This window comes from Pundamilia nyererei, unplaced genomic scaffold (genome assembly GCF_000239375.1).
Source record: "Pundamilia nyererei isolate P.nyererei 1_Seehausen unplaced genomic scaffold, PunNye1.0 scaffold00099, whole genome shotgun sequence".
In the NCBI taxonomy this organism is placed as follows: domain Eukaryota; kingdom Metazoa; phylum Chordata; class Actinopteri; order Cichliformes; family Cichlidae; genus Pundamilia; species Pundamilia nyererei.
This window is the reverse complement of record NW_005187500.1, coordinates 1458229-1470290: the sequence shown is the minus strand read 5'-3', so window position 1 is coordinate 1470290 and position 12062 is coordinate 1458229. Positions and strand designations below refer to the sequence as shown.

At 48.7% G+C, this 12062-nt stretch overlaps 1 protein-coding gene across 8 annotated transcripts in view; it reads right to left on the bottom strand.

Annotated features, from left to right (window-relative positions):
* Positions 1 to 12062, bottom strand: part of auts2a (activator of transcription and developmental regulator AUTS2 a) — a 335293-nt gene that overhangs the window by 24500 nt on the left and 298731 nt on the right. The window contains exon 1 of one of the 8 annotated variants that reach the window (XM_005740360.2): positions 2337 to 3462. The exons of the other annotated variants lie outside the window; for them this stretch is intronic. Within the exon in view, the coding sequence (XP_005740417.1) occupies positions 2337 to 2415 (79 nt within the window). The 5' untranslated portion in view covers positions 2416 to 3462. Of the gene's footprint in view, positions 1 to 2336; positions 3463 to 12062 lie in introns of those variants that run through there. 8 annotated transcript variants of the gene reach the window in all.

Below are 12062 nucleotides of genomic sequence, written 5' to 3'. Positions count from 1 at the left end.
TTGTTGTGCAAAAATCAGCAGAGTTAGCGCACTGCAGCGGAGACGCTCGTGCTCTGCATCAGGCAATCAGAAGAAACTGGTTCATTTGCTATAGAGCTGCTGATGCTAGATTCAAAGCACTCTGAGAGGCTGTGCTCGTCCTTCACGCAGCGTCGTCTGAAAGCATCATCCTGCCTCACATAAACACAGAGAGGCCGTTTGCTCAACTTCAATCAATTAAAGTGCGCACACAGCCACGAACAAGAATTTGTGGCCCTCGCTGAAAACTCTGCCGCTCACTGGCATGCCTCAGTAAACATTAATTATAATCTGGATCTCTCCCTGTGCAGAGCTGGGCTTCCAGACAACTGAAAACATTCCCATTCCCGTGTTTTCCATCCTCAGGTCTTAGCATGGGACCATTTACTCCCTGACACTTGCTCCTCTCCTTTCTCCATATTTTGTTTAACAACAAAATTAGATTGTAATTGAGCAGCAAGTGTTGACAGCGCTCTGACCTCGGGAGTGCTTTAGACAGCATATGTTCCCCAAAGAGCTCCTCGGTGAGGGACCGGTTTCTGTTTATTTGTTCTTAATGAAGCCTGCAGTCGCATTAATGGCAGACATCTTTAACAGATCTCCCTCCCACACAGAAGAGAACAATAAACAGCAGGCCACCAGTTTCTGCCAGAGCTCGCACACTCAGTCCACAGCAAAGGGCTCCTTTCTTTTCATGCCTCTGCAGCTTTATGACGTCCGGGCTCACTGCAATCCAGCCCTTCAATTAATACAAAACTTGCTTCGCATTAGCAGCAAAGTCCATCTTTTCCCAACGTAACAGCATGGAGGATATATTAGCAAAAGACATGTGAGGGATCGCTCATGTTTCAGTCCTGAGCGCTGGAGAACGCACACACCACGCACAGATCGTGTACGGAGCTATTCCAAGGAAGACAAACGTTGCAAATTATGCAAATTATCTTCCAGATTTGCAAATTATACAAATGTAGAACAAATAAAGATGATCCAGACAGCTGACAACCAGTTCAGCGACTTGAGCTGTGCACAGGATTATCCCCATCAATCAACCGTCACCCCTGCAGAGGCTTTCTGTGAGTGTCTGGTGGAGTTTTACTGGGTGGAAGTGGGTATTTCCATTATTCTAACCAAGTATTTCTAAATACGATGTTGGTCAGAAGACTCGAGACTTTGGCCTCACGATATTAGTTCCAGAGAAGCTGAAACCCAGCTGCAGTAACCTTAGCTGGGCAAGCGTTGCCCCTGATCTCACAGCTAAAGCCTCCAGAGAATCTCCCGTCTATTAGCTCCTTATCCCTCCCTGCTTCAGCTCTAAAGACTTTAACAGCATTAGCTGCTTTAAGAGCGGTAACATCACACTCAGTGATGCCTCTTTGCGTCTCCAGAGTTTCGAGGCACCTCTCAGCAAGGGGGGGTTCACCGTGCACATGTATGCGTATTGGACATTCCCCAGATGGGTGTTTAGGGCTCTGTGGGCCGACAGTGATGAATGCTCCCCTGCTGGCTCTCCAGGATTCTCTGTCATGTCAGCAGCTCTCTAAAGCCAGAGCTGCGAGGGGTGTCGGGTTGCAACGCTTGGACATCTCGCCCTGTGGAGGGTCTTGGACTGGAGCTGTTTTATTAGTCCTAGACTCCCAGGGGTGGCAGGCGAAGGGGAAACCAAACAGAAATAAAGCTGGTGGCTGGGGGGAGGTTTGGGGTGAGCGGGGCAACTATTCTGGCTGTGAGAGCGTGACATGTGTAATCTTTCAGTGAGAATACCACAGCCTGCTGATATCACCTCACAGTAACACAAACTGCTGCTTTAACAAGCTGTGATTGAGCAAAAGGCCACAAGCAGTGGGAGGTGGGGGAGAGTTGTTAAGCCGCCTCTCTGAACATCTATATTTCATGGCTGTCTCATTTAGTTTATGAATTTTGTATTACAAGACGGGAAGCCAAAGCATGAGATGAGAAGCCAAGTGCGTATATAAATATAAATAGTGTGGCTGCGTGTGCGCGTACGCGCGGCGAGGTCGTGGTGCGCGGCGCGTGTGGTTAACCGAGACATAAAACCTCGACTCCTCTTCTGAGAAAGATCGTCTGTGACTGTGATCCTCTGTGAAATGGTAGCAATCTCGGGTAATTGGGCTTCATAAGCCAATGAATGTTCGGAGCTCTTCTGACAGATGCAAAGCCATAGAAGATCAGCTGCCAGACCACAGCCAATAAGCACTTACACATGTTTACAGCATGACAAGCGTACAAGCGGCAAATGGGAGGAGGAAAACACACGAGCGACAGAAAGGAGCAGAGAGGCTCTCTGTCCCGTCTCCTACCTTTGCTAGCATCCGTCGGCACTGCACTGAAACTCTCTTTGTTGACACAATGTGCTCCGTCTCCTCTCTCCTGAGTCATAACGAAGACATTTACTAACAGAGAGCTGCAGCGAAAATATTCTTCCACCCACAGCAGGTCTGATTACAGCTGTTTCTGTAACGCTCTCAACTGCGTTCAGAACGACAACATGGAAAATCTTTCCGTCTTAGACAAGCTCTCTGGGTCTAAAGTGTTAGGTCACCTTCCCCCTGAAACTGGCCCTCACCCTCTCCACCATCACCATCTCTATGTGCATATGAGGATGCAGCAGTGGGATCAGTGGCGGGACAGTGTCTCATTTCTAGCTCTCCTTTAGAGAGCAAATCTTTATATATCGCCGAGGGTGTGAGGTCAGGCTGAAGGGAACGTAATGGGAGAAGAGCCGGGTCAGGGACTCGATGACGGGCATGCTGGCACAGGTGACCAGCAGAAGGGATGGGTGGAAAGCTGGCCAAAGGGATAGACATCTCCTGCCAGGGGTCTGTGTGGGGCAGCTCTCAGGGGGACACTTGTTGCCGGCGGTTGACAGATCCTCTGCAGGCCTGGCTGTCATGTACTCCGGCTCACTGAGGCTTTGAAATAACAGTAGCGTGTAATGTGTCAGATCCATCCAGTCCACAGCAATTGGTCAGTGTGCACACACTGTCACACTGGTGTAAATCTACACTGAGAGACGAGGCAGCTGTGGAGCCAACCAGACCGTTTGACCTCAGACATGTCCAGTGTATGCAAGCGAGCTGCTGGGATTTCTCACAGGGCTTCGTATCGCTGTAAGAAAATGTGACGTGGCCATTTTTTGTATGCGTGTCATTCCCCGAGGCGTATCGCGTGTCAGTGCTTCGCTTTCTCAGCCAGCCATGAAACGCCTCTGATTCCTTTACCGGTTAAACTTAAGCTGGGTGCATTTTGATTTACACAATACGTTCAAGGCTGGATAAACATCACATTGCTTGCCATTAGCTTTATCACTTCGATGTTGCGACAGGACTTTTGCAGAAGTGGAGCCGATGGCTTGTTTTTCAGTCAACAGCATGAAATTAGCAGGGAGGACATTTCCTGCAGGTGAGTATACAGATGCTGTGAAACTATAGCAGGCCAAGCCATACAGGCTTTGCTATGTGGGACTAAAGCCCGATTTAGATTCCTCTGTGGGGGAATCTTTTCCATTTCATGCTCACTTCCCCACAGCTTCAGCATTCTCCCTCCAGGAATTTCCTGCACAGGAGGAATGACGGTAGAGAACAAGCCAATCACAGTAGTCGTGTGCTGTGCTGACGCCATGTGCAGTTACACCCCACGCTGTACGCCGTGGGCTTTCAGGGAGGGGTTTGATTTCCAGCACAAACATGAATCCTCAGCAAAGGCCTGCTGTGAAACACACATCGACACACAAACAGATTTATTTGTATCTTTTAAGTTAAATGTGGATGAAACTGTTTTCTATCCAGGAGCTGACATTATTTCAGTCTACAGAACTGGACGGGAATACTGACGTGTGTCAGCACAACTCGAGCATCTCGCAGCACGCCAGCTGGCACCGCGACACGTGTTTCTTGTCAGTCACCGTGGCAGCTTAGAGGAACAATAGACAATCAGAGCGGATAAACTTCAAACACAGACGCGCTTAAATCTCAATTACAGTCACATGCTGATAAAAACCCGGCTCGTAAACAGCTTCCTCCCTCTCACACACATGACATGTCCTGGTTGAGATGCACGGCTAGAGTGCTGGAGCTGCTCAGCGCTGGCCTGTCCTCCATGAAGACCTGTCAGTTTGTCAGCCAAGCATAGTGGACTATACTAAAGCAGCCCCTGGGGAAGGGGTGACTCCTAATTGTGCAGCTGCCTCTCTGAGGTGATGGACAGCTTTGGCTCCCGCTTTCTTATTTTCAAGACTCTGGAGTTGCACTAAGGGGTGCTGACACTCAGCTCATCTGCTGTGTCAAGTGCAGAAAAAGCCCTTTTCCTTCTCTTTTCTTCTCCCTCCCCCCTTCTCTCTGTAGCCAGGAGGTAGAGTATGAGCTGGCTTGCAGCAGTACGCAGAGTGACAGCTCGAGCTGACACGCTGACACCGCCATGATTTCACTGGGGAGAGAAGTATGGAAGGCTGGAAAGAGAAATCTGTCCCCAGAGAGTCATCAGTCTGGGCCTCTTTCAGACGGGGCCAACTGGTTTTACACATGTCCACACTGCGCAGTCAGGCTGTTTGCAAGGACCCAGTAGAGCCCGAGCTGTGCGTTAAAGCTATAGAAGGAAAACTCAGATAGGCAACAGCTTGAACACTTGGATCAAATGTCTAACGTTCTGGTGAAGCATCGATTGCACGCAGCCTCTTTTCTTACATTTTCACTGGCATTACACAAGCAGCTAATGTGTCTGTGCGAGCGCATGTGCGGGTGTGTCAAGTGCCGTCTCATTACCGCCTCGCTCAGGTTTCACTGCAGTCAGTTTAGCGGGGCACCCGGGGCAGAAACGAAGCTGTTAATGGCTGCCCCTTCTCTCCTGTCCTCACGTAGCTGGGGAGTGCAGTGCGGCCTGCTGACGTGGTGGCAAACGTACAAGTTGCTCAGAAAATAAAAAGGAAGCAGCGCGTTTACGCCGGGCCTGAATTCTCACTTTCTCCTGAATCCTTTTTCTCCAGAAAATCAGTGCAGCAACATCAACAAACTATTCAAAATAATACCGCAAATTAGCCGAGAGCCGCTGGCGAGCTTCGGAGTGATGAGCTATGGCTGTTGGACTGCAGCGCTTGGCGAGGGAGGGTTAGTACAGGGGAGGCTGGTTGGGATTTGAACTGTTTATTTGAACTGTGCCGTCGTCCAAACAGTCAGCTGCCTCTCTACTTTCTCGTCAAGCCCCGGAGCTTAAGCTGGGATTTGCTGTTGGTGGGGAGAGAACAACTTGATATCCCCCTCTGGGCAGCGGCTGCCCTCAGCTTGGGTTACTTTGGGGGAACAATGCAGCCTCTGTCCACGGCCTCCTACTCAGCGAAGACATGGGCTCAGACAGGCTCGCTTGTGTCAGGCGAGGCCAGGGGATTCATACATCACAACACCACACGGCACACTGCCTGAATGCGGGGTTTAGAGAAAAAGCTTCCAAACATGGCGTCCCAGCTTTGCCTCTAAATGGCCCAGCAGAGCCCCCGTCTCAGCACGCTAAGAGCTAAACCAGACACGAAGCCCAACCCGGCGCAGCGGCCCGTTTGCTCTTGGCTTAAAAGGCCCCCCTTCTGGGATTTTGGTTTTTGTACAACAGTGTTTACAGTAAAACCTGACACGTGGAATAAGGAGAGGATGCTCGAGCCCTGAAATCAAATAGCTCCCTCCAGAAGCAGCTTAATCTGTAACAGATGGTGACGGTCCAACCGACGTTGATGGGTTTGGGCAGGCTTCTAAGAACAGTGGCCAAAAGCCAGCGAGGACGAACCAAAGAGAGGGTTTCAAAATGGAACAATGTGCAGTTTGTTATGCTTGTTTTATATCAAATGCACATGCCTTAAAATTTCATTTCCAGGATAGCAGCATGATTTTACACACACACACACACACACACACACACACACACACACACACACACACACACACACACACACACACACCATCCACCCAGCTTAGAGTGCACCCAACACAAGGGGGAGATGTTGACCTGCCATCACTGTGCAGCACATGAATCTCTGCGGAGACGTAACCAACGCCGATGGCCGACGCCGTTTCTGGCCTGCATCACGTGTCACGTTGTGGTTGTGTCCCGGTGCTTTAGATATGGAGCCGGCCACGATAGAAACAATAAAATCCTGGGACTTTGTTCCCTCCTGGTTCCCTGCTTTTTGTTGGTCTGTTTTTGGATGCAATCACACGTTGCATCCAAAACCATCCAGACGTTTGTTGAGATGTGTGGCTCATTACTTTGTTATTTCTTATAGTAAAGGTTATTATTCTCTCACTCATCCACTGAAAAACACAAAAGAGCCAGAAATGCGTCGGAAGACTCAGCTGTGTGGAACAGGACAGCTGCAACACTGATGCGACACATCTTTGCATTTCTAGGCAGGCGAAAGGTTACAGTGTCAGTTCCCATGTAGGTTTTCAGAGGGGTCTGCGGTTACGATGGCGTACGTTTAACACAGAAGCCTGCTGTAAAGTCTCAAGTATATTTTTGTGTCTGCGAGTCCACATAATGTTATTATTAGATGTTAAGTGCGAGGGTTTGTGCAGATGTCGACATGCACCAACTACGCCTGCACCACAGGCGGCCGACAAGAAAAGCAAATTCTAAAGCTTCGTTTATACTCACGGATGGTTGGAGACCCAACAGCCACAGAGTCATCCTGTTATACTTCTTTTGCATCAGATGTAAGTCCACAGTGCGGCGCGCATGTGTAGTTAGTGCACTGTAATGTAAACTTTCCTTGGTCGAGTCTGCGCGGTCACAAAACAATAGGCAGGCATGCAGAGGTGCGCCTGCACCCTCACGGACCCTCGCGCAGCTGAGGTATAACTGAGGCTTAGCAGAAATGTTTGCTCGGCCGTCCGCATCCCCGTCTGCAACGGAGTATTATCAAGGCTTTACAGCACGCCGGCTTTCGTAGTCAGTAGCCTGCATAAGGAATGAAATGTGGGCTGAAACAAATGAAAGGCGTGCAGTGTGTGCAGAGCACAAACACATGGAGAGGGATCTACAGACTGTCACTAACAAACCAGGATCCTGCTCTGTAGTCCTCTCTAATCTGCCCCGGGGCTCATCAGGGCTTTATTTCTGTACTGCATATTTATGTGAATCAGAGCGAGTGTGTGTGTGTGTGTGTGTGTGTGTGTGTGTGTGTGTGTGTGTGCGTGTGTGTGTGTGTGTGTGTGTGTGTGAGAGAAGGGTAAAACCCCTTCTCTTGTGGGAGCAATTAAAGCCTTGCTTCCATCAAACCTGATCAGAGTCTTTGTGCTCGTGCTCTCTCTTAGCCTTTCTGTCTTCACAAGCTGTGTTTACACTTTCACTTCTCCCTCTGTATGTTTTACAAGACTGGATCGGAGAGGAAAGAACTTAAAAACACAAAAACACACCACAGCAGTAAGATGGCACCATAATCTCACTCTAAGCTTCTATATCCTGACTTCCTGCAGTGAGAGCACACAGATTACAGCCGTGGTCACTTATGTGATACAGGAGACACGATTACAGACACTTTTAGTACGGCCGGCCTTTCAAAATGTTCTACGACCCTTTGAGTCGTTATTCACCTCCTACTTTATCAGACTTTCTGTTGTTTTTGCTCTTTTTAAACAGACTAAATCCTCCACGCTGCTCCGAGCAACACCAACACTGCAGGAGTTAATCATTTCACAGTGGACAGTAAAATCTTGTGTTAATCCCATCTCCTTTTTAGAAACGTGGCTGCATATTTCTGGGGGAAAAAAATGCCTCAAGTAATTGAAAAGAACCAAAATCGGTTTGCTCCGGTGTCATCTTGGGGCCGCAGTTACTTCCAAAACACAAAGCAGAGGGCCTGATGGCTGCAGGGTGAAAACCTTGAGAAGGGAGACGGCTGTCAGACACACATGGTAGATCATGATAAAAGGTAGATCATCCCATGCAGTAATCCTTCTTTTATGCATGCACGCATGCGCTTACACACTCATATGCACATTCACCTCTAAGGCACCATGAGGCCTCATTAAGGCAGCCTGCTCTCTCTCTCCCTCTTTGGCAATGTCACCTCTGCCACAGGGACCAAAGACTGACACAGGCATAATTGGCCTGAACACACCAACAGCACGCTGGGAATGGCTGCGTCTTGATAAGTGGGATGTGTGTGCACACGTGGGGGGGTTTGACCCTGTTAATGCCGCACAGTTGGCAGGAGAGTGGCTCGTGTCACAACGGATCAGTGGATGCTGGTGACGGTGATGGGGGAGGACCTCTCCTGGGAACGGGACACTGGTGCCCTCCTATTCGCTTCTGCTACTTCCAGTGTCTCAGTGACACAGAAAAAAACGACTTCAACTACACAACAAATTTTTAAAAATTGCAGCTACATGTTAAAATGACATTTATAGACGATTCACATAAAGAATCTGCAACCTCATAGGAGGCAGACACAGAGCTTCTGTATGGTCTTCAAACCCACAGTCATGAATAAACTGAGCATGCTCACAAAATTCCTTCCACCTTACGGCAACAAATGCCAAAATGTTACCTTAGACACCTGAGACAAACACACATGTACAGTAGGAGCCACTCACCATTCAGCTTCTAACCCGCCACATATCTCAGTGTGGCGGACGTGGCGGGGGAGGGCGGCAGGAAAACTAAAGCCTTTCACTTTGATCTCTGGAGTTCAGCCCATTTAAATGTTTGTGTTTGAGATGTAGACCTTTAATTTTGGCCTGATGGGTTCCAGGCTCTCTGGGTTTAGCGTGGCATGTCGGATATGGGAGTGTTTACACAGTCTCCCTCCAGCTCTCCCGGTGCTGAAATAAGTGCATTAAGATGGATGGATTTACTTAGTCTCTAACCTCAGGGACTCGGGGAACAAACTCTGAATGACCTCTTTGTGTTGCAGGAGGGCACCGAAGGAGACTGGCCCACACTGCTGACTGTGTTTCTTCAGTGTCAACAGACCCACTTACAGCACGTCCTTAAAACCGATCCTCAGTCAACAAACTTGTACCGATGGTGCTACAGCCGTGGTCCCCGCCAGCTACAGCCAAAAAATCCACAATAAGACAAGATTGCATAGGGTGACAGGCAGACTTGTCATCCTTCAAGCAGTTAATGCCAAACAAATACTTCCAATAAAAACTGTGCGTACACTTATATTAGAAGAGGAAGCAAGGCAGAACTAAGACTCGTTTCAACCAAACTATAACGTCTGGAAAAGCTTTTCTTCATAGCTGCAATCAGGACTAATGAGCTGTGATCAATACAAACATTTACATGGGATTTGAAAATATGTCCAGCTGGAAATGACTACATTTTTCATTTTTCCATGGGGACTTGGGCAATTGTTTGCATCTGCAAGGCACTAAATCAACCAGTGCTTCCTTTGATTTGTTAACCTTTGTTTGGCCGTGTCGGTAGATGAGGCATGGCTGAAGTGGCTGCTTTCATGGCCACACTGTAAGATGCAGCCTGGGTGATTGTAGCTGTACTCGCTGGGGGGAGGGAGCTTCCCTCTGTGCAGCACAGGATATTGAGCTTCCTTTTTAGCCCTTCCAGCTGTGCATTAAATGCTCCTGGCTGGGTGATGGGTTACCAACAGGAGCAGAGATCACAGGTGAAACGCCTTCAGTCCGTTTCACTTGTGCGTCCCTCAGAGTTAAATCTTTCAGAGCGCCATATTATTTCTCCAAACAGGCATGCTTATTAAATATCAAAAGAGAGCTCTGATTTGAATTACAGTTGTGTCTGAGCCAAAGCAGGAACAATGCTTTAGTCTAGAGGGATCGGGCAGCAACCTCTCGGTGACCTCGCGCCCCCCGGCAGAGAAAGAGCTCATCCTCGACTGCGGCCGTTTCTCAGAATGCACAAAAGGCCAGCGGTGGTCAGGTCATCTTTCCACCGCGCATCAGGTCAAGTTCCAGAGGCAGCCCTGCTTTCTGGACACCAAAACCCACACAGACGGCAGAGGTCAGCGTGAGGGCGGCGCAGGCAGCCCGGGGCAGTAAACCAACACTGGTGCTGCAAAAGGCCAACCTTCTCTTTCCAGTCGAGTGAATGAGTTAGGGAGCTGCCTGGGTGATTTGTGGTGTGATTGTTGCTCTCTATATCACTTGAGATTACAGCAGGTGGTGGCTCACAGCCTAGAAGTACACACAGCTATATCACCAGTCCTCCTCTCAGGAAACGCCGAGAGAATGAGGCAGGGAGAAAAACAAGCCCTCGGCTGCCTCCCACACAGCAGTAATATGCTCACAGGCAATTCTGCTGCCAGCAGAGCTCTCTATGACAATCCAGGGAGCTCTTCAGCTCTGATATCTGCCACAAAAGTTCACCTCCGCTTCTCTCTTTCCACTATTTTTTTAAACAATGCCATCAGCGCTGCAAATTACACCTTCCACATCGCACATTATTCTCTCCCCCGGTGACAGACGTACTCAAGCCTGACACACTTCACTAGCGCCGCTCTTCACAGTGGCGTCAGCCCCGGGTCTCGCTGTAGCACCGCTTCATTTTCACATTAACTCCAGTAAAGCGTGGTGAAATCAGCGTTGTGCTGAGGGGGGGAAACTGAGAATCACTCCACTGTGCACTTCAATTCACCCCCGCACTGAACTTGGTCTCACATCGCAGACGCAGCTGCAGGAGATATCTCACGAGGGACGAGCTTCTCCAATATATCTACCAGATGAAATTTTTGGGAAAAAAAGGAAAAGAAAAAGGGGAGAGCTGCTCTGCTGCACCCTTAAGTGAAAGGCCACGATGAAGTCATTGCTGACACTAACGGTATTTTAAAGGAGACACAGGTGAGAGCCAAATACATTTCTTTATTACTGCGCGTTTAATATCAGATTTTTTTACACTTCCAACAGGAAACGCAGATTCTGTTCTCAGTAGATTTGAACAATTCACCCACAAGAACATTCTCAGGCCACCTGATTAAAATGGGACTGCAGACCTTTTTAAATGTCATCCAGCACTGCTTTAATCTGGCTGCCGGCTGCACTCGGCAAACAAGGCAGTGCGAGCTCAGGCTGGGCTCTCCGATGACAAACTTAGCCGCGTTTCTCTGACAGGCTGTCGATTGACGGTATCATAAAAGATGGGAATGTAACCAAGTGACAAGATATCATTGCCCTGGGAGACAGCTTTAATCATGTGATAGATCTGTCTGCAGACCTTTGTGGTGACACGCTGTGCTGCTTTGTCATCATCAGTATGTGTTCAAGCCAGTACTTCAATCCACTCCCTGGACAGCAGTCAGAGGTTTAATAAAACTCTGCTTTCCACCCACGGCACCTTGGAAGCAGCTTAGACTTTACAAAAGTTGTTTATTTCACTGGCGGCTGCTGCTTTCTCGCTGCGGCCAATCCTCCTGCAGAGCACACCAATCAGGTTAGCCGACACCTGCAGGTGCACTGACGACCGTGGTAATTAGAGACAACGGTTAATGAAATCCATTCATGAGCAGAAGTGCGCCCAGGACGAGGAGAACCGCAGAGAGCGACGTACAGCTGACGCCGACAGCCTCGAGGTGAAGCCGCACGAAGAGGGAAGAAAATAAATCAACGTCTGAAAACACAAAAGATGCATTTTCATCAGCTGGATTTTCTTTTCAAAATGCAGCGTATGCCTCAGGCTTTAGAGGGAACACAGAAAATACACTGTAATTATCGAGTAGGTGAGAAGGCTGTTAGATTAAAAGATGAGGGACCAGCACTGAGCCTTCAAAGAGACCCGAGCTCGCCCTGGGCTGATTTCCAGTCTTGCGGCAGTAGAAGGAAAACACACACACACACACACACACACACACACACACACACACACACACACACACACACACACCAGCCAAAAGTCAGTCATTACCAAAGCTGCACATCAGCAGCAGAATTACAATGGCCTTTTTTTCACTTTGTTATTTGAAGGATTATTAGCTTTATTCCAATGAGTCACAAGATTATTAACAAGATTATTAACAACCTCAAAATGAACCTCTGCAGTTTATGCGTTTCTCTGCATAAACTGCAGAGAAA